The sequence below is a fragment of the Rhea pennata genome, chromosome 4 (assembly GCF_028389875.1).
Source record: "Rhea pennata isolate bPtePen1 chromosome 4, bPtePen1.pri, whole genome shotgun sequence".
NCBI lineage: Eukaryota > Metazoa > Chordata > Aves > Rheiformes > Rheidae > Rhea > Rhea pennata.
Window position 1 is genome coordinate 49001152 of NC_084666.1, and position 21907 is coordinate 49023058.

The following is a 21907-nucleotide window of genomic DNA, read 5'->3' on the forward strand; positions in this document are numbered from 1 at the left end:
TATGATTCTGAAAAGAGCTTTCATATAAAAGGATATCTAATGGTATACCCAGAGACAAAGGATTAAAGATTAATCTGTCATTTTAAATTCTCTGTATCACTATATATCAAAAAGAAACCCTCTTTATTCTTCTCTGAGGATAGGCAGATAAAGAGCATAGATAGGATCACTTTCAACAAATTATCTTGAAAAAGAGCACCTGCTCGCACCATTTTCTGTTCAGTATTTTGTCTTATCTTGATACCACTGTATTCTTCCTGCTTCAAATGAGTATACGAATCTTGGAAATGAGAAAAAAATGTTTCTAATTTTAAAAAATAACTAAAAGCAGATGCTGGAATCCCCAATAAACGCTTCCAGCTGCTACTGAACCACTGGCAACCTAAGTCTGTTTAATTTGGATACCACTAATGGCAAAGAGGAAAATTTGCCTGCCAGACCTGCACGCCCAAGCTAAGCCAGTAAGTACAAAATTGAAAAACATCTTATGATATCAAATACGTTCTATCAAGACCTTACGATTAATGACAAGTCATTTTTCCCATGGTTAATAGATAAAAAAAGTTACTGTTCATTGAGGCTAATTCCAACACAGATAAACAACCATAAGAACTGGTTGCATGTTAATCATAAGAATTTGGTATATGTCAATTGTTTTCATTAATCCTGGTTTGTATTTCCAAAAGGTGTCTCTTTCCACAATAGTTTAAAAGATACAGGCAGGTTTGCATGCACTAATGGAAACTCCAGGGTGCTGTTAATATTGATTAAAGTAAGATATAATAAATTAAAATTTAGCAAGGTCATTATGAAAGATTGATATGACATACAAGCCCTCAAGCCTGATGTCTTATCATTGCTGGAGAGACAGCCTGTTTAAAAGAAAAAAATGAAAGAAAAAAAAAAAGTCTTACAGGTGGCACTGAACTGACAGCAACATATAATATAAAAGCGCTTTGTCATTCACATAATGTCTGGGGTAATGAAATGAATTCACTTTCTGGCTTCCTCCAGTTTGCAGTGCCAAAGAACACTGTGTTATCAGCACAGATGGAGCATGCATGGTTCTGGAGAAGAGCCTGGTGCAAACTGCAAACAAGCTTCTTTGCATACCAATGAATCTCTGAGAATCAGACCTTTGCTGTCAAGTGACAGGTTTGGAAGCTCTAAAAAAAATGAACTAATCCCAGTGGTCTTGTCTGACTGCATGTACTGTCAGTGCTCAGGACAAGAAATTTGAAAACACAGCACATCTTGCAGTCATGGCTACTACTTTGGTGAGAGATGTAGGGCAGAGAAGGGATTTCATCCAGGTGCTTTTTTATTTCTTTCCCTCCCCCTGGGGCCATCAGAGCAGCAAGAAAACTACAGTGCCTGGGATTACTTGCACATTAAATTTCTGGAAAGAAAAAGGGGGAAAAATGAGAATAATGCTATATATTTAAAAAAAATCTGAAAAGCTATACATTGCTAACTACATGTAAGACAGTCTAAGATATTATCCAAAAATAAGAGTTATACTTCTAGGTTTATCAAAATAAATCCTTTCACCTCACTCTCTCCTGCTTTGGCACAGACGTAATTATTATAAATACATAGATCACATTCCTCCTCCTCCTAAGCCAAACAACTCTTCCTCAATAGGTTTATACTAAAAGTCTTATTTTGCATTCTGATCAACTAAAGGCACACACAGACAATCATCTGTACATCTTACACAAGGGAGAAGAAAGATGGAAATTTCAAAACAATGAAGCAATAGGCTTCAAACTTTCTTAAATATGCTTATTTGGAATCTTCTGATGAAACTCTTAAGTTGTTTGAATCCCACTTACACCAACCTTACACAAAATCCATGATTTCTTCCTACATGTTCCTTAGTTATTCTCTTAGTTTACTCCCACCAACTTGCTGACTGTGCTCAACAGGGGACCTTACTGTGGTATGGGGATTATTTGCATGGAGTAAGGCAATTTATATTTGGCCTATATAAAGAACAAATACAGACAGATGCTTTTAATACTAAATATTAACAGTAAAACAGACATGACTTAAAATATGGAAAGAAATTATAAAATAGAGGCATACCCATCAACAAATTCAGAAGTCTCTGGACCTTTGAACTCACCCCCACAACTCTGTACAGTCCTTGGTCATTTATCCCTATTATGCAAAAGAAGAAAGAAAAACAGCAAATCAACCAAAGCAAGTAAAATACACAGTAAAATTGGCATTAAAACCTTTTATTGAGCAACAGATTCTCCCAAAGGTGGACAGACTATATAGTATTTCTGCAATGTGAGAACAACACTATAAATCTAATATTGTACGAATCCTTTTGTTCTTCTTCTATGCATTCAGAATAAGTTCATATTATGTTTTGAAAAAGGTTTCATATATCTCAATTCTACTTCAGATACAGGGAGTAGAAGCAGACAGGGACAAATCTTTGCTAGAAAAATCATTGGTTATTTTCAAATTTTTGTAAGACATTTTGGACACATCAGTACTCACATTCAATAAGGCAAGACTTGAACCAACAAATGCTAAATTAAGATTTCTTTCATAAATCAAATTTTGCTTTTCCAGATACATGGCTGAAGAAAAAAGTTTGCATAAAATAAAGAAAATTTCGAGCCTATTCTCAGCCTTCAAACCAATGCTTTTTCAAGTTTGTAAAAACTTTTCATTTGAGATACAAGGCTTTATTCCAAACCACATACTAGTCCACATGCCAGTTATGTCCAGAGGCAGTACCACAGGTTACAGAGATCAGTGTTTTTTGCTTGGGATGAATGAAGGAGCCACAACCAGTAAAGTATTTGCAGTCCACTGCTGTCATTCCTCATAGACACTGAAATTCTTTCCTTTCTCATTTGTTGTTGCTCATCCATCATTTAAATCCACTGTATTTCTTACTGAGGTCTACTGACTACTCCATCATTATGCCATTTCTCCATGCCCTTCCTTCCTTTCAACCACATTCACTTCTCTAAGCCATTTCCTCTCCTACTCCCCCCTCCCCCCCCAAAATGCAGTTTTATCCTCAGGAAAGTAAAACTGAAATTACAAATGAAAGGAAAAAAAAAGAAAAAAAAAAAGAAAAAAACAAAAAGGAGGGAGGCAAGGGGCAGGGAAGAAAGAATGCAAAATAAGGTATGTCTTTTTGCCCATTGCTTTCTTTTTAGAGTCTGTATGTCACGGAAATATTATAGTCCTGATGCTGACATATATTTGGGAGGTTATATATTAAGCGCAAACATCACCATAGTCTACCTTTATATTCACATCAGTCTGGAAGAGAAGAAATGCCACAGAACACCTGTGTTTCTACTCCAAGGAAATCTTTTCAAAACAAAGACTATGTGGTATTTTTATTAAAACTAAGGAAGACTTGTGAAGCATTTTGGGTTTCAATACCAAACTGTTCCAACCCAGAAAAGGGAAATTAAAAACAGTAATATGACAAAAAAATTATTCTTGAATAAATATTAGATGAAGTACTTACAAATTATTAGTCTTCTAATGAATTATTGCCAGACACAACGCACCATCACACAGAGTAGTAACTCTCAATATGGTAGAGAGAACTTTACATTTTCTAGGTCCTCCTTCTACCTAGTCTTGCTACATCTCTTCCTTCTTCTCTCTGCTCCTTATCTTCCTCAGATTGATTACAGCCTCCTCATCCATCCCAAATTTCAGAGAACCTGCTGAACACATCACCACTAGTGCACTACGCTTAACCTTCTGCCTCAGTGGGGAGCTGAGGTGCTACAGCAGCTTTTCTCAGCTCCATGTGGGCAAAACTGGCTCTTCTGTTTCTCCAGGATGCAGGCACCGCTGTCATAATGCTGAGTCTTAAGCTAGCTGTCATACTCAGAGCTGGCTCAAATTAATAGAATAAGCCAGACCTTCAGTATTTTATCGTGTTCATCAAAAAGCACAACTCTGGAGTATGCTCACAGTTCAGCTGTGTGCAAAAGAACGAACCATAAAAAGTTACATAGCCACAAGACTATTCTTATCAGAATATGAAGTTATCAACCTAGTCAAATTAGGCTTCCAGTGACCCCAACAACAACAGTGTGATGACATGCCATACAACGCTTAAAGATGGCCAACACTAAAGAAAATAAACATAGTCCTTGATCTACTCCAAATCAGGAAGCACTAGGAATCTGGACTGATAGTGGCAATTATTTTTTACTGGAAATTTCTTACGGGTTTCCAGGAAAATTCTGGTACAAACAGCAAGCTTTTCAATGCTTTGCCAAAACGCATCAGGTTTTTTTTATGTAATGTTCACCACTACTTTTAGTACTACTGAACAAGATTTCTGCATCATATGCAATAAACTAAAAAGCTGAAAAAACACTGTTACAGTCAAATATCTGTCAGACTGATAAAGCTTTGCACTTAGGGAACACAATTGACAAGATGACTCATTTTCAAGGAGTAGCTTACCATTGACTAAAATGTTGACAGGTTTAGGCACTGGGACAGCTGGTTCAACAAGTCACTATTAACAACTTTGAGCAGGAAAACCCTGCAGTGCAATTTTCTTCATACATACATGATGTTAAGTTGTTTGGCTCTCCAACACCAGAATCCAACATAGGCATATAATTTATGAAATATACTTAAAATTTTAAGATATTGTAACTAAAACAATAGTTTACACTACTATAGGTAAGATATGTCTGCTGGCAAGTTCACCTGGTTGTTAGTATTATACATGTGGCAACACAGGATATTAATAGACTTGCAGATGTAACTTTTGATATCAAATTCCATAATACAGGAGCAGTCACACATGTCAGTCTCAATTCAAGGTAATACCAGACTGCTTCTGTGAAAAAATTATCTGCTTTCTCCTTATCATCTTACTTCTTATTGACAAAAAAAACTGAACAACAGCTCAATGCTGCCATCTGTCTCTTCAGCTCAGATTAGCAGCTACAGTAATTCTAAAATAAAGGCAAATGGTACTCGCACAAATGCTAAGCTACCACATGCTTACAGAATGTACAACCAACTGCTTGTGCACAAAAACACACCTAAAGTCTTTACTATTGGTGCAAACAGGTTTTTTACGCTTCTATAAACTTTTATCCTTGCTGTATTATTCCAAAACTTTTATCCCTGCTGTATTATTCCAAGTGAAGAAGTGTAAATACAATGGAACAACCAAAACAGAATCCCAGAATGTGCTCTCCAATATGAAATATGGGTGCAAGTCCAACCAGAACTGTGCTCCTTATGCAAGAGGCAGGCTCAATGTAATGTTGCCCTGATGCCTCAGCATCTCCCATCAGGCAAATCATAGTCAATAGTCTTATACGACAATGCAAAAGAACACTGAATCAGAAGCCAATATATGCTTTAACCAAGACACTGTCTTTGATTCTTCTATTCATTCAGAGCAAATAGTTTCCTTCTTAGCTTTATAAAAATGAACATAACTAAGAAAAATTATCCAGTCATTGACAAGTTTATGTTCAATATCTCTGTTATGCTCTTCTCTCTCTGAATACCAGACTTTTTCTGCTATGACATGACAAGACTATTCTCAGTTTCCACCCACACTAGACTGTCCTCTCTTTCCTCCCACGCCAACCTCACACCCATTATGATTACAAGAGATAAAAACATGGCACACAAGCACAAACTCTGAAGAGGCATCTGTCCTGTTTTCTTCTGCTGAGCACAACTTTGCTGTTATCATTAAAGTAAAATAATCAAGTAAAAATTGCTTTACGAGCAAGTAAAGATAAAAACTCTGCAGGCCTAAAAGGCAGGCTTTCCTCAGCATACAACTCTTTAGTAAAAGTCTCTTGAAACAAACAATTATATGTTCTCCTGCGCTTCACTTTGTTTAGCTCAGCACACATCAGCAGAAAGTCCTGCAGTGTAACAGAAGACAAAAACTGATCCTTTAGGATTGCTTCAGTTAGTCTTAGGCACAATGTCAGTGTCTTGTTTGATAGATCTTTTTTATTTTTTAATGCAGTTAATGTTATATTCAGAATCACTAAACAGAGTATCATCAACAACTGCTTGGAAAGCTATTGCTGAATCAAGTTCTGTTGAGCCAGAGCTAGACGAGATTGCTGAATTCCTAAAGCTAATAGCTCACCAAAACCTGTTCCTGAAACCCTCAGAAAAGAATTATTCACTGAGTACTAAAATACTAAATTTTATTAAGTATTTTCTAGAACAGAATTAAAAAACAAAAGCCATTTTCATTGCTAGCAATTATCGTAAAGCATTCTACTGACTGCAAGTTCTACAAACAAAGGATACTGAACATCTCCAAAGAAAGGAAACCCTGCAGTTAACCTTGGTAACCTTGATTCTCTTGCAAGTTTGCTTAAAGGTAGATCCCACTACAGGGATACATGCTTGCCATCCTTGCAAGTTTGCCATCTGTTTTGATGTTGCACGCATACTTTACGTCTTCCTACATGCTGCTAAATCAGGACATAAAAGATGAACTGGACTTTATCCACCCTCTACTTTTCCCCAAACCATTTTATGCAGAGTCTTCATTCTTTTTTTCCATAGTTTTGTTGTTCTACTTTCTTTGCAGGCTATTAAAAATAGGCAAAAAAGACTATGTGAAAAAATCTCTCTGCACACACCTATTGATAATAAATCAAATTAATAGAGGATTCCATACTCCTTACAGTAAGTGTGATTCTTAAAGTAACCAATCATCTCACCGCAGATTGAAACTAGCCTTTCATTACGTGATTACACACTGCTTTCTCAAGATCTACCTCATCTAGTCCACAGAGAAGATCCACTCAACATTTTAGGCAAGGCTTGTAGTGTAGGCAAGCCACCTGTAGGATATCAGCTTTTTTTGCAGCATTTTCCAACCGAAATGTTCAGATTATAGATGTTTGTAACTGAAATACTGAAGCTATGAGAGAGGAGAACCTTATTAGGCAAACATTCAGAAGAGAATGAACATGAGAACACCAGATAGAATATGGCCTAATCTAGAAAAACATCTTTAATGTATACAAAAAAAAAAAAGTGAAAAACAATTTCAGATACATCTTTGCGTTTACAAGCTAAATTCTGAAGACCACAAAGGTTTCTTGATCTCAATAATTATAGTCTACAGCAAGCGTATAGATGGAAGACACAGCTTAACAAGCAAGACTCTGCATTAACAGCAAATGTGGCCAACCTTTATTCCATCTAGCCATTAAGCTGGATCATGAGACAAAGAAAAATGGTAATATTCTGCCCTGCGCAATGCTAAGTCATGAGCAACAATTCTTAGACAACCATAAACCTCCCCTTTAGCAGTAAGAAGGTCAACAATTCAGGAGAAAGCCAAACATTCACACCAAAAAATTTCAATGACTCTTTTGCATACTTAGAAATACACAGTAACAAATAATCCATTTTCATCTCCTCTTTTTCAAAAGAATGGGCAGAATCCCCATGTAATACCATACACTGAGCCTCTGAGAGTGACTGGTCACCTCACATTTGAGCATGCCTGTCCAAGGACCACACGGGAGCCACATCAAAAGCTGGTCTTACCCAATGTGCAGTTGCACAGAGTCTATGATACAGAACACATCAGTTATGTCAGTATTTTTTCTTATTCTCTTGCCTATTTAGGTCCTGTCCTTTTTTGTCTTCAGTGGCAAGACAGAACAGCTTCATTCAACAGCAATGAATGGAATACTAAAATTAATTACAGTCTCTCCAAAAGCAAAGCTAAGGTACAGGCATTGCCTACAAGACCTAGGGAAGTACTGCGTGCATACCAGCTTCCTTTGTTAAGAGAGGTACCATTACTCCCTTCTCAGCACTTCTTGAAAACACTTAGAGCCGTACATGAAAGGCTGGGACTGAAGGAAGCTTCTGCACTGTTCACTTTAATCTCTACAGTGTAAAGTCTTTCCAATAGATCTACAGGGGACTAGATCACACAGGCCCTCTTTCAAGAGGGGATCAGCTGCTCCACATACCCTCCACAAATAGAAGCATTTGGTTGGGTTGATAATTACCTCGTGTTTCAACAGCACTGATGCACTTCTTGATGATGGTGAACCCTACTTTATCCAACTGTGCACCTACAGGAAGAAAACAGTTTGGAAAGTTTTAAAACGTTGTTATAAATATGTCTTTTACTGAAAAATAAGGCTAGACACGTAACCATATAGCTGGTACTTCTCAGGCAAAACTGAGTAAATAGTCTGGAAGGTTAACACACTTCATCACATCTTCTAGAGAAATTCCTCTTTTCTCCCTCTCTACCTTACCTAGTAGAAGTAAAGGCCCAATATAGTGATAGTGGTTTCACTGAATCTGCTCACAGCAGTAGTCTTTAAAGAATAGCATCTCTAATTAGATATGTATGTTGGCAGATGCAAAATGGAGTTTAACAATATTTACTGCAACAATGACAACATCTGAGAGAGTTCATCCAATGCGACAAAGAAATACTTATGATGGAAAAAAAACATAATCAGCAACAGCAGGGCTTTTACGGAGTCCTACTCAGAGCCAAAGGAATTCCCACATGGAAGATGCAGGGCACATATGTATATCATTTCACAGCAGTTAATGATGTGACCACATAAAAGCAGCTGCATTAACAGGACAGCAGCTGCAGTCCAGCATTCCTTTGTTGTTCCTATCTTATTCTTTTTCTTCACATCAAAACTTCATTTAAAGCTTATGTTGCAAAATTGCCCTTCCCTAACCATCTGGCTTTTCTTTTTTTTTTTCTCTCTTCTGCTGGGGACCTGGTCTTACACTACTGAACTAAAAATCTGTGGGAAAACTTCTATTAATACAGAATCAAGCTTTATTCATCAATAAAAAGATTGCATGAACTCCCTGACAATTCAAGGAGAATACCTGTTTTTGCTCATATACTTTGCTAACAGAAGAGGGCTAACCTTATTTAAAGAAAGCCATCTCTTCTTCCTTATTATGGTTTAGAGTTCAAATACATGCATTCAGTATTTTTACTGACCTTTATGTTCAGATATGTGGATTGCTTTTAAACCTATTGTTATGCATTCTAACAGATGTATACATAATCTGGATTGAGAAATTGTGATGCACTTAAAAACAAACCTTGGTTTTGAGCCACTTCAAGCATGAAGTAAGTTGACAAAAAGAATAGGATTATGTTTGTCTAGCTTACGTCCAGTCCTACAGTTCTTGCGTATGTGCTGAACTGTGTTATTGCGAAATCTGTTAACCACAAAATTCACAAAGTATATTCAGAACTCTAGATTATGCTGGATTCGTAGAAATATTTCCACCTTTGCATTTCTCAACTGTAAAACGTTAAAATAATTATCTTTAATACTTCTTTAAATACTTACTTCCTTCCTGTTTTGCATTTGCTCTATTCGAATTGATGAACAACTAACAGAAAAAGAATAAAAAGATTTAAGTTTTTCTTAAGCATTTTATGAAATCAGAAGCAAGACACTTCTTTTCTTAATGCCAAATAGGCAGGACTACAGCTGCTTATAACTAGAACATATTGCCTCTCAGGAACTGTAACAGCCCAAAGAAAACTCCTGCCCCCCCTCAAAAGAGGTCTGGGGGGAAGGTACCTAATGCAGTACTTTATTACAAAAGTACCCTATTATAACCTTCATAAGGAGCAAAGATGAACAACTTCAAAATGTAGGGATTAGTGAACACAGATAAGCATCTATTTTTTTATTTCTATAACAGGAAACCAAAACCATATTTTTTTAATATGGAATGAAATTCTTCAAAAATTCTCAGTAAATATAGTTCCTTGGGGAGCAAAACAACCCTAGCTATAGCTTCTAAAATCAGTTGTGATTTAAGTGCTTCATGATCTTATGTTGTTCTGCTGGCTAATTTCCAATAGCTCACTGAAATCACTGTGAACTGCTTTAATGCATCATGGGAGTTATGTCACTGTTCGGCAGTCCTAGAAGTTTTAACCCAACTGAGGAGTCCAGCCCAAGCCAGCCAATACACACCTCTGCAGATTAAAAACACTTTTGTGACAAGATGTCACGAGAACCTACAGTTAAAATCCCCCAACTGTTGTGAATGAGAAATAACTTTGTCACTAACTGGAAAATCACACTATTTTTGGTCTGCAGGACTAATATAATATTTACAGTGGTAGGAATAACCCACTGTTGTGTTCTAATTCTGCAGTTCCAACTCACTTCTTGATATAAAACACAAATGAAGCAAACTCAATCACAGCTTAAACCCCAATGAAACAGATTTTATAATCTAGTTTTAAGGAAATAATACTACATAACTAACTCATGAAAGTCACTGGAATGCAGCATGTCAGCATAGAGCTAAGAGAACATATCTATATTACATGTATCATAGAGTACCCATATCATCATTGTGGCGGTAAACATTTATTCAATCTACGCTTGTCATTATAATGAAAAATACCTCATATCAGCATTAACAAAAAAATCTATCCTGAGCTTTGCTGGATTACTCATCTATCCTGAGTTTTATTCCAATTTTATTATTTCTTTGTTAAATCCACTGTTTTGGGAACTACATAAACCCAGCTATTAAAGTATAAGTGCAAGTTGGAAGAGGGTGGGAGAAATGTCGCCATTACACTATTAATGAACATAAAAAAAAAAAAAAAATCACAGCTTACAGCTTCCTTTCCATCCAAGGCTTCCATCCACAGTTTCCTGTCTTCCTCAGAAAAGGCCTGCATAGTCACAGGAATACCAGGCCTATAAGAATACCAACCACACAGAGCAACTGCATTTATAAGTGACAAAAACATTGTCTTGTCAAATTCTATTTCCAAATTATTTTATGTATAGTCTTTAGCTTTCAAGTAGTGGCAAAAAATGATTACAGTTTTTCAGTAAATATTTTATATTAAAAAAAATAAGTCTTAATGCAGTACCTCACTATGAAAGTCCCCTATTACAACTTTCTTAACGAGAAAGGATGGGCAACTGCAGGGTGTAGGGATTAGTGAATAGAGATTAGCATAAATCTACTTTTGTATTTGTGTAATAGGAAATGAAAAAAAAAGAGTAATTCTGTGGTTCAGCATAGTATACAAAGCAAGGAAAGTTAAAAGCAAACAGGTTATTCGGGTAATTAGTTTTCTGCCAATTAAAAATAAATCATTCTATCCAGCCTGCCAATACTTTTAACAAACATGTAAATCTCATTAAAGATAGACAGATTTAATATGAGACAGATATGGAGGGTAGAGAGAATGTTGTGTTTTAATTCTCTCAATTTCTATCTTCAAGTAGCAAACTAGTTGTGAGGAAAAAATCTTATCTAAAAGCAAGAGCATAGAGAAAACCAGTGCAAATCCCTTCTCCGCTTCCAAACTGTAACAGAATACACATTATGTTCATATTTTTACAGAGACATTTTTAGTTCATTCTCACCTCTCCCTAAATTTTATCTAGCCATTCAATTTAATGGCAGCATAGAACTTCACAGATACAAATCTCTTTTGTTCAAAACCTCTTTTCAGATGACATGGGAGGACAAGGCATAATAGACATAATCTATGAGTCAATCTTCGAATGAAAGTTCCTAGCTTCAGAGCTTAGAAAAGTGACACAGTCTTTCTCAGTCCAAACTAAACTGGACTAAACCAAACACAGTGTTGGGAAATGGCACTAATCAAGCAGGTAGTTCCTTTTTGATTAAAATGAGATTACTAAACCATGAAAATGTAATACTCTAATACTCTCAATGATAGACATTTAGCTCTTACAGGGGGTGGGGAAAGCCTTGCCTGTGAACTTCCCTTAATTTCTGCAACTAAAAACCTTTATGACTCAACATGCTTGAATACTGCTATTAACAAAAACAGTAAGCAAAGCAACTTCTGAAGACCTACAAGTTTTTTTAGTACAAACTGGTCAGTTAGTAGTGCAGAGCTACAATCATCATGACTATACAAACATAATCACTCTGAAGAGAAAAATATCTTACATAATTAGCTGAATTAATAAAAATACCCCACACATTGGTATGGCTTTTTCTCATTTGATTCTTTACAGTAGTTAAAACTAAAACTAAACAAGTCACTTTTGTGCCTTTTTTTGGTAAAATCGTAAAACTCAAAGTATCAAAGATTATCTCCTGAAAGCATTAGGTCATACTCAGTCTAGGCTATAGAAGACATTATTTATCACTCATCAAATTAAAGTTAAAAGATACAAAGCCCTCCTCCCTTCTTCTTCTTATTGTTAAAATAAAATCTAAATAGTATTTCAAAATGATAATGCTCTATAGAAAGCCTTTTTCTTACTAAAAAAGATCTTTTCTGTCTCTAAGATTTATTTTTTTTTCTACATTTACTTCCAGTTAACATGACAGAATACTAGAAACAGAAAGAAATAGCATGTATTTTCCCGAGATTGAGCCAAGCTGTTGGCATCCTCAGAGCTTACAGTCATAAACATCAGGATTTAAAGGAAGTGGAACAATCATCTCAATTTTCTTTTTAACATAAAAATCTGTAAAAAGTTAACTAACAGATCCAAATTGTGCTCAAGTCACTGACAGGATTCAGTGTTTACTATTGAAAAGCCCTTTCTAAAGTTCTACAATTGTCCTTCCTTCTAACACATTGCAACATACAAAACCCCACGCTTTGACCTAAGACTAGACATATGATCTTTATCACAGACAAAGTAGAGCTGTGTATCTTCAGAAAACTAGTAATCATGGTGTGGGGGGGGAGGGGACACAGTAGCATTGGTCACATCATATTTAAAGCAAACTGCACTATGAATTTGATTAAAAACAAACAAAAAATAAAAGATGTCAAATTAGAATGTCATTAGTTGGTAGGGGTCAGGATGAAACATCATTGTTAAAAACTAACAGCTGAAAATGGGTGAATTCAAAAGCTCAGAAACATTTTGCCAACTTAACAAGAAAAAAACAGTTCTCTATATGATTAGGCAGTATATTGTTGCCAGATGACAGAAACAGATACTGGGATGACAATGAAAGAAGCAGTAAAAATCAAAGCAGCATTTTTAAAAATCACTCCTTATTTTTCAGTTACGACTTCTCAGAGCTTCGGATTTCTCAAAAATTTTAAACTATACTCAGTTGTAGAGAAAGCTAGAAATAAAAGACAAAAAATTCTTTGGGCCCTGCATGGTATTATAAATTCATTTCTTGTTCATTGATTTCTTACCAGTAATGACAGAAATTCCAAGTTTGTCACTAAATTAAATTGACTAGTGGGAACATTACTGAAAAATGCTCATTGACACAAATCCCCTCCCCAGCATATTCTATCATGTGCCAATGTAATGCATCAAAAGTTAGTTTCATTTGACCATCATGTATATAATGAGGAACGCTAGTAAACAAAACATGAGCATTTCAGAACGTAAAATGGTGAAATATCATTCTAGGTGGTATTTAAAATAGATACACTCTTCTCCTGTGCAGATATAATCTACTGACCAGAAGAACATGGACTGATCACAGCCGTATTTAATTGTAGGGCCCTATAAAGCTGGATTCGCTCTCCTTTATAATGAAGGAAGACTACAATGCAGGTAAGTGTTATTTTTTATCATATTTTAGCAAAATAAGTAGGAATTTCTATCTTTAGAAATGAAGTAACAGAACAGCAGTGTTTCAAATAGCAGAGGAAGCAGTAGCAATATTCAAGATGAATTAGACTATTACACCAGCCACAAAAAGCTTCAAAATCCCAGTGATCTTATTTTCAAATGTGAGGATGCACCATGAATCCTCAGAAACATGACATCTTGGAAAAATATTCATAATATGATATGGTCATGACTGAATGAATTATCCACTGTGACTGTAGTCTTCCACTATATCTATAGGTACTTCATGTCAAAGAAAGACACATTTCCTCACTATGGTAACAGTCATTCATAATATTATCTCTAAAACCACAACATCTAAAACCTCTACTATGTATTTCTTTTATGCTTTTCTTCTCTGTGACAATTCAGTCAATGTGTACATTTCAGTGCAGATCCTCACTGCTTCTACTACACATAACTGATGTAAAACCCAGTGAGCCATGACTGTGTTTGGCTACTCCTCAGGTGACTACTTCACATTGGCAGACTTAAAGACACTATGGAAAAGCCCCACCCTATGCCGCCCTCCCAAGCCCCTAAAAAGGGGTAACAAAGCCCAACAAACTAAACACAAACACAGCAGCAAAGCTCTAGCAATACTTATTCAGGGTCCTTTCTAGTGCATTTCACCAGTTTACCTGTCTGAAGCTTCTATGTCAAAACAGAATCGCCTGTCTATAGTGTCTATATTTCTTTTGGTACAGTATGTAAGGATGAAGAGTTCCTCATCACCCTGCAAAAAGAAAAGTTTTTATGTTTGAAACACTAATTGAAAGCTTCAGTAAGCCAGTAATACAAACTGAGTAAGATAACTCTACATTAAAATAATGGCAAAAGCTATGCTAAAAACTCACACAGGTAATAGAATTCACTCATAGTTGCATGAGCAGTATCAGTCCGAATTAATTGTGCATTTTAATTAGTTTTGGTCTTATGCAACATCTCCAGACACAGGTTTTCACTAAAGGGGAAATTACACTGTGGGTTTCAAAATGGGAGATCATCTAATACAGAAGAAATGACTTCACAATAGTGTTTCAGAATGCCAAACGTGTACATAGATACCATATTACCTAAAATGGCTTATTACAATTAGAGTAAATTAGGAGACAAAATTCATAAAAGTATGGAAATGCTTAATTCCTTAATCACGCCACTAATTTTCAGTATGGCATGTTCTCTAAAGCTTTTAAAAGACTTTTCCAAATTCAATATATTTGTAAATTAAATACATACATACATACACATGCAGCCCTCAAAATGATGAAAGCCATCTCCCTTCTACTTCCACTAATGGGATATAATACCCAGACAAAATCGCAACAATGTAATGTTCTAACCAAATTTGAAGATAGGTCAAGGTGCTGCCTTTACAAGAATATTGTCTCAAGCATAATTTCCAGCTTTGGATATCTTTTTTTCCTTGCAACAAAATGCATTTCATCCATATTAATGCATCCACCAGTGCTCCATCTTTGAAGGTGCCAAATGCCCACAACTCCCAATTATTTCAACTGGAATTAAAAATCCCAATTATTTCAACTGGAATTAAAAGCATTCAATGACCAGAGTGTTAAATCTTGAATATTTAGATGGCATTGAAGATATCAGAAATTATATTCAGTTTTCAGTTTAAATTATATTCCTCTTAAAATCCTCTTTTCCAGTACCTCTTATAGCACTTACATCTACCAGTCTTGGAACAAAAATCTGACTAGCGAGGATAAGAAAGAAACTTCTAAATTTGTTATATTTTCTTGATTTATACTTTAACAAGTTAAACACCTCATGGATAAATTAGATTCTAAATGGTGAAAAAGTGTATGCTGGCTACCAGATGTTCTCTGGTCTTCTCAAAGAAAGCAACTGAAAAGTCTGCAGAATTCTTTTCTGTTAACCTGTTCCATCACTTTAAATTAACGTCCTTAGATGGCAGACTGAACTGCACGAACAAAGAAGAAAGGGGTAGATAATGGGAAGAAATTTGATGTATCTTATCTGATACATCCTCTCGTTTAGATGTATGGCATGCATAAGAGCAGAATATAAAAATATACTTACAACTTTCCCTCCTGACCTGTGTTCAAATGGGATCATCGTGAATTTCTTTGTCTCTTTCCTATACGTGCAATAATGCTTCACCCAACTAGAGCCAAAGGGAGCAGGCCCTATAAAAAAATGGAAGTATTAACTAACACGTACTATTGCCATTTTGTGCATTTCCTTCACTTACTTTCCAAAAAGACACTTTGAGTCTCATTTAATTCCCAAAATTCCTAAGAATGCAATATTTGAAATAAAGATATAATTTACGAACATTATACAAAGTAAAATGTTAACCTTTGTCTAATTATTCTAAAAACTGATATAAGCAATGTTTCACATTCATGCTTAAAATCAAATGGAAAGAGCTCTGTGTTACAGAGCATCTGGGAACCCTTCATGAGTGGCTTAAACTGACAGAGATTTCACTGCTCCTATGAGGAATGGTCTCACTGCTCCACTTGCTTTAGTTGCTCTCCATTTCAGGTAAACCTGACTCCTCTTTGAATCATTTCAGCTGATTTTAAAGTTCAGATGATTGCACGTGCAAGAACAGTGAACTGAGCTCACTGAAAAATTTCTTATTGCCACTGCTAGTTCTTTCAAAACTTATTTCTGAAAAGTGCAACAATAGTTGATCCCATCAAAAACATTCACAAGACGTTTTACAGAACTCCTTACCTACACAGCACAATAGTCAATTGTACAATAATCAAGCATCATAAAGTAAAATCTATCATCAGAATAAGCAAATAAACCTTTGATAAGGGCATACATTTAAGAAACATGATTTATGTAAAATGGTTGTTATAAATAACAAAAGAAGTTGAGTCTACAGTCATTTTTTGAGAGATAAGAGCTCTGTATCTTATTTGGCCTTTCTAATATAATGAGAAGAATTTGTAATTGTTTGCAGTATTGATGTGATACGATTTGTGTGACATACATCTTCACAGCAAGATTTTTGACACTGCCTACAGCCTCGTTTATCTGACCCTATAATCTTAAGCAAGTAATGAAAGCACATCACTGAATTAAGGAAATGACACACTAAACTAACCCAATTTTTAGAGACTAGTTTGACAGCTAGTGTTGCTGTTTGACAACAAGCATTTGACAACTCTAGGGGAGGTCATTAGGACATTATTAAAAGTAATATTAAATACATCCTTCAATTAAATAATACTTTCTTGAACTTATTTACTTTTGCTTAGAGCTGTCACCCTTTTAGTACCATACTCTTTTTACAAACTAAGGTAATGCTGCCCTTAGAGAGTTCAAATATTTGTTCAGACAACTGTTTAATAAACTGTACGTTCCTTCCATCTTCATGCTACCTGTAGAAATATGACTTCCCTGCATGCACACTATGGACACCACCAGAATACAAAAATGCATCTTACTTTTTTCCTGTACATAAAGATATCCTTCCATTGTGAAGTGATTTACTCTTTTATGTTCCTGAGGATTCCTTCTGATCTTGTTCATCAGCTCCTCTACCTCCGACCTTGTTCCTTCAAAACGATTTCTTGTCTAAAAAAAGATGGCAAAGCCTGTTAGCAGAGGATGTGGAAGAGAAGCTGACCCTTCCTGGCAGATAGGCGTTATAAAAAGAATTATTTATGAAATTAGAACATGGTTAGGATCATTTTAGGATGGCCAGCACAAAATTTCCATACATTTTTGGTCTTCAAGTTTTCTAATGTTCTTCAAAATTAAAGTGTATTTTAGAAATTAGCTACTCTAACTGTGAAAAGCATACAAAGAGGGTCAGAGTAGATTTCTAAAACAATGTGTTGGCCTGTCCAGAAAGAAGAAAGAAAATAGTTAATTCAAAAATGAGTTTGGATTTGAATATTCCAGTTTCCTAAGAAAAATATTACTATAGATGTTCCTATAGACCTTGGTTTAATTTGTGAGATTCTTACTGTTCATCAGAAAAGCAAAGATTTTCTATTTTTATTAAGAAAAATGTGACAGAAAGGTCATCAACAATTTATGCACGTTGAGACTTCATATGCCAAATACTTTGGTTACACAAATGCAGAAGTATGTGTATGTATATATATATATATATATATATATATATATATATATATATATATATATAAAAGTGTGTGCATTTAAAGAAAAAAGAAGCATCAAAGTCCAGTTGATTATTATTCCTGGATGCCACTCAGTCCTTGAAGTTTGTAAGCAGCAGTAGTAGCAAGAAAAATATTTATTAGAATATTAGTAAGAACAATCAGAAAGTATCTGTCTATATGCTATACAAAGGGACTAAAATAAAAAATAGATAACAAGAACCATTCACACCTCAAATAAGAAACTCTCTGGTTTGAAAAACACTGGCAGTTAGCCAACAAGCTAATAAAAAAAATGTTAATGGCTATTTTTTTCCACATATCTTCTTACCCAAACTGCACAAACTGAAAAGATACATTAAAATTCCAGGTTGGTAGTTCCCCTAGTTGGTACAAGTATTTTGAGGAAAGTATGTACTTCTAATTGCATGCTTGTACATCTTAACACTTTCTAAAAGCATCTTCATTTTTCTGAAAATGGACCAGCTTCTGTAAATGGTGCCTCAGTTCAATTTTTTCAGGAAAAGCATGCAGTTGCGCACACAGACAAATATATCGTGAACATAAACACGTATCCATTCTTGTACACAGACAGCTAACAGTATGTGCCTGGCTAGCCATCTGTACATGGAAATTCCAGATTTATGCTTGGAAGGAGTTTATTCATGAGCACAAACACAATCCAAGCAAGCTGGTCAGAGTAGCCCATTCCCATATGTTTTAGACAGGAAAGCTGATGATATTCTTCGCCTTCTTAACCTCAGGCAAAACAACTGCTCTCAACCCTCCCACATCAATCTTCTCAATCTCAGGTCGCATCTGCTCCCAAATTTAGGAGTTAGATCTCCTACATAAACTGATTTCCAAGGCTGCAAACTATTTTCAAAGCTCCTTTTCATAACTCCCTAGAAGAGCTGCATTAAAAATTATACTTGGCACCCAGGATAAATACTAAAATTGCTAGAGACAGACTGCTAACACCTAAACCTTCCAGTCTGATTGCTGATCACTCCTGGCTTAGATGCTTTCAAATGAGAATGCTGGGACCTTTGTTTGTATTAGCTGTGCAGCATGTCCAAACACAGGTATGTGAAAGGAATTCTGGGAAAGGTGGGGGGAACACTGTAGGCTCCAGAAACCTCAAAAAAAATCCAGATGCTACCTCTCAACCCACTTCCTTTGCCTAGTCTGTCTTTCATCATCACGCCTTCAAAGTCTCCTCCCATCTGACAGCCACACAGAAAACACTGAGTTTACTCAAGAGCCCTGAATACATGAGGCAAGTGGGATCAAGAACAACACCTCAGGTCAGTGGTGATTTTGCACCTCTATCTAGAGTGGCTGGCTAACTGGCAGGAAAGGGATGTTGCTTCACCATTTTCTTACCTCCTTTTGCACTGAGACAAAGCCTAGCTTATCCAAGAGTCTACCACAGTTGCCCTACCATCATGGCTGTGCCTCCTCTTCTGAGAGGAGCTCAGATTTGCTTGAAATGCAAGAAAATATGGTCAAAGCTGCAGGGATCTCTGTATAGTGTTGGGAGCCAAACAGCATGATTAAAAAGCCCAGGTAACACTTAACAAGCAAGGGCTGAGGGAAAGTGTGTGTGTGTGGGGGGGGGGGGCAAATCTAGCTGGAGATGCAGGATTTTGACAAGAGAATCAGATTGTTTTCAGATATACTGGAGCTTGAGTTTTCTATTTTTCTATATTTTTGAGGGGGAAGGGAAGAGGACAGTGGAGAGGAAATCAGGAGTGTAATTCTTACTATAAAGAGAACCTGAACGAAAAGAAAGACAGAGAGGACAGGAAGATAATGGATGTGACAGGCCTGAGTAACCCAACACTAACACAGAAAAGGCAGGAGACATTGGAGCTGAAAGCTTTTGGAGTGGCTGTTATAGGTCAACATGTGCATTCATGGAAGACTACAAATAGGCATTTTTCTTTTGGGACAGTAAGCAAGGTAGGGAACTTTTTTTTTTTCTTTTTTATAAGCTTTCTTAAAGTTTCACATCATCAGTGCATTACCAATAATTTAGCTTTTTCTGAGAAACTGTAACACTAGTGCAAAAAGCACAGCCACCTATATTGTGGGTACTATTAAGTTTAGATCTGTTTGAAAGAAACTGGCATTCAGAAGTCTCTCCATCTTGTTGCCTCCAAACATGTAAAAAAGTAAGAAAATTTCAGGGGCAAAGTTTCCAGTATAGACAAGAAATCAAAGTCTGCTTGATAAGCTCCTCTTACACAAATTCGAGTGCAATTAGTCCTTTTAATCGAATTCAAAGGAATGACTACAAATGAATACAGCTATGCTGGCAACTTGCAAATCATACAATCATAGAATCAGTAAGGTTGGAAGGGACCTCTGGAGATCATCTAGTCCAACCTCCCTGCTCATGCAGGGTCACCCACAGCATGTTAGACAGGGTTGCAGCCAGGCGGGCCTTGAAGACCTCCAGAGAAGGAGACTCCACCACCTCTCTGGGAAACCTGTGCCAGTGCTCCGTCACTCCCACAGGGAAGAAATTCCCCCTCACGGTCAGGCAGAACTTCCTGTGCTTCAATTTCTGCCCACTGCCTCTTGTCCTGTCCCATGGGACAACTGAAAAGAGTTTCTCCCCGTCCCCTTGACACCCTCACTTCAGGTACTTGTACACATTGATGAGATCCCCCCTCAGTCTTCTCTTCCCCAGGCTGAACAGGCCCAGCTCTCGCAGCCGTTCCTCATAGGGCAGCTGCTCCAGCCCTCTGATCATCCTCATAGCCCTACACTGGACTCTCCAGTAGCTCCATGTCTCTCTTGTACTGGGGAGCCCAGAACTGGACACAGGACTCGAGATGAGGCCTCACCAGGGCTGAGTAGAGGGGCAGGATCACCTCCCTTGACCTGCTGGCAACACTCTTCCCAGTGCACCCCAGGAGACCTGGCCTTTTTGGCCACAAGGGCACATTGTTGGCTCGTGGTCAACTTGTCATCCACCAGCACTCCCAGGTCCTTCTCTGCAGAGCTGCTCTCCAGCAGGTCAGCCTCCAGCCTTTACTGGTGCCTAGGGTTATTTCTCCCTAGGTGCAGGACTCTGCACTTGCCCTTGTGGAACCTCAGGAGGTTCCTCTCCGCCCAGCTCTCCAGCGTGTCCAGGTCTCTCTGAATGGCAGCACAGACCTCAGGTCTATCAGCCGCTCCTCCCAGCTTGGTATCATCAGCAAACTTGCTGAGGAGGCACTCTGCCCCCTCATCCAGGTCATTGATGAAGAAGTTGAACAGGATGGGACCCAGTACTGAGCCCTGGGGGATGCCACTAGCCACAGGCTTCCAATTGGACTCCACACCACTGACAACGACCCTCTGAGCTCTGCCTTTCAGCCAGTTCTCAATCCACCTCACTGTCCACTCATCTAGCCCACACTTCCTGAGCTTGTCTAGGAAGATGTTACGGGAGATGGTGTCCAAAGCCTTGCTGAAGTCCAGGTACACAACGTCCACTGCTCTCCCCTCATCTCCCCAGCCAATCATTCCATCAGAGAAGGCTAGCAGATTGGTTAAGCAGGATTTCCTCTTGGTGAATCCATGCTGGCTACTCCTGATCACCTTCTTTTCCTCCATATGCCTGGAGATGACATCCAGGATGAGCTGTTCCATCACCTTTCCAGGGACAGAAGTGAGGCTGACAGGCCTATAGTTGCCTGGGTCTTCCTTCTTGCCCTTTCTGAAGACTGGAGTGACACTGGCTTTCTTCCAGTCCTCAGGCACCTCTCCAGTTCTCCATGACTTTTCAAAGACGATGGAGAGTGGCCTGGCAACAACATCCACCAGCTCCCTCAGTACCCGTGGGCAATCACTCTCCTTAACCTGACAGTTCCTCTCTACTGACTCTTGCACCTTTCTATTTCTAATGTGTCCATCCAGTATCCTGCCAGCAGCTCAGCTGTGCCATAGCCAAGTTCAAGTTCGCTTCCCCTTTGTAATTCTTTGTCCATCTTCAACAATGCAGAGAACATGTCATTTCTTCTCATGGTCTTTTCACACATTTTCTTTAATTCTCCTCTTACCTCATACGGTTATTAAGTCTTGCCTCCTTTCTCCAGAGTATTTGGAAACCCAGGCCATCCTTCCTATCTGTTCATAAAATTTCAGCTGTAG

At 37.3% G+C, this 21907-nt stretch overlaps 1 protein-coding gene across 1 annotated transcript in view; it reads right to left on the reverse strand.

The window, feature by feature from the left end:
• ARHGAP10 (Rho GTPase activating protein 10) overlaps positions 1-21907 on the reverse strand; it is a 149135-nt gene that overhangs the window by 64187 nt on the left and 63041 nt on the right. Inside the window, exons 8-14 of the mRNA XM_062573879.1 lie at positions 17081-17210; positions 15696-15802; positions 14273-14367; positions 10667-10748; positions 9369-9411; positions 8037-8102; positions 2089-2163 (exon numbers count right to left, since the gene is read on the reverse strand). Of these exons, the coding sequence (XP_062429863.1) occupies positions 2089-2163; positions 8037-8102; positions 9369-9411; positions 10667-10748; positions 14273-14367; positions 15696-15802; positions 17081-17210 (598 nt within the window). The remainder of the gene's footprint in view (positions 1-2088; positions 2164-8036; positions 8103-9368; positions 9412-10666; positions 10749-14272; positions 14368-15695; positions 15803-17080; positions 17211-21907) is intronic.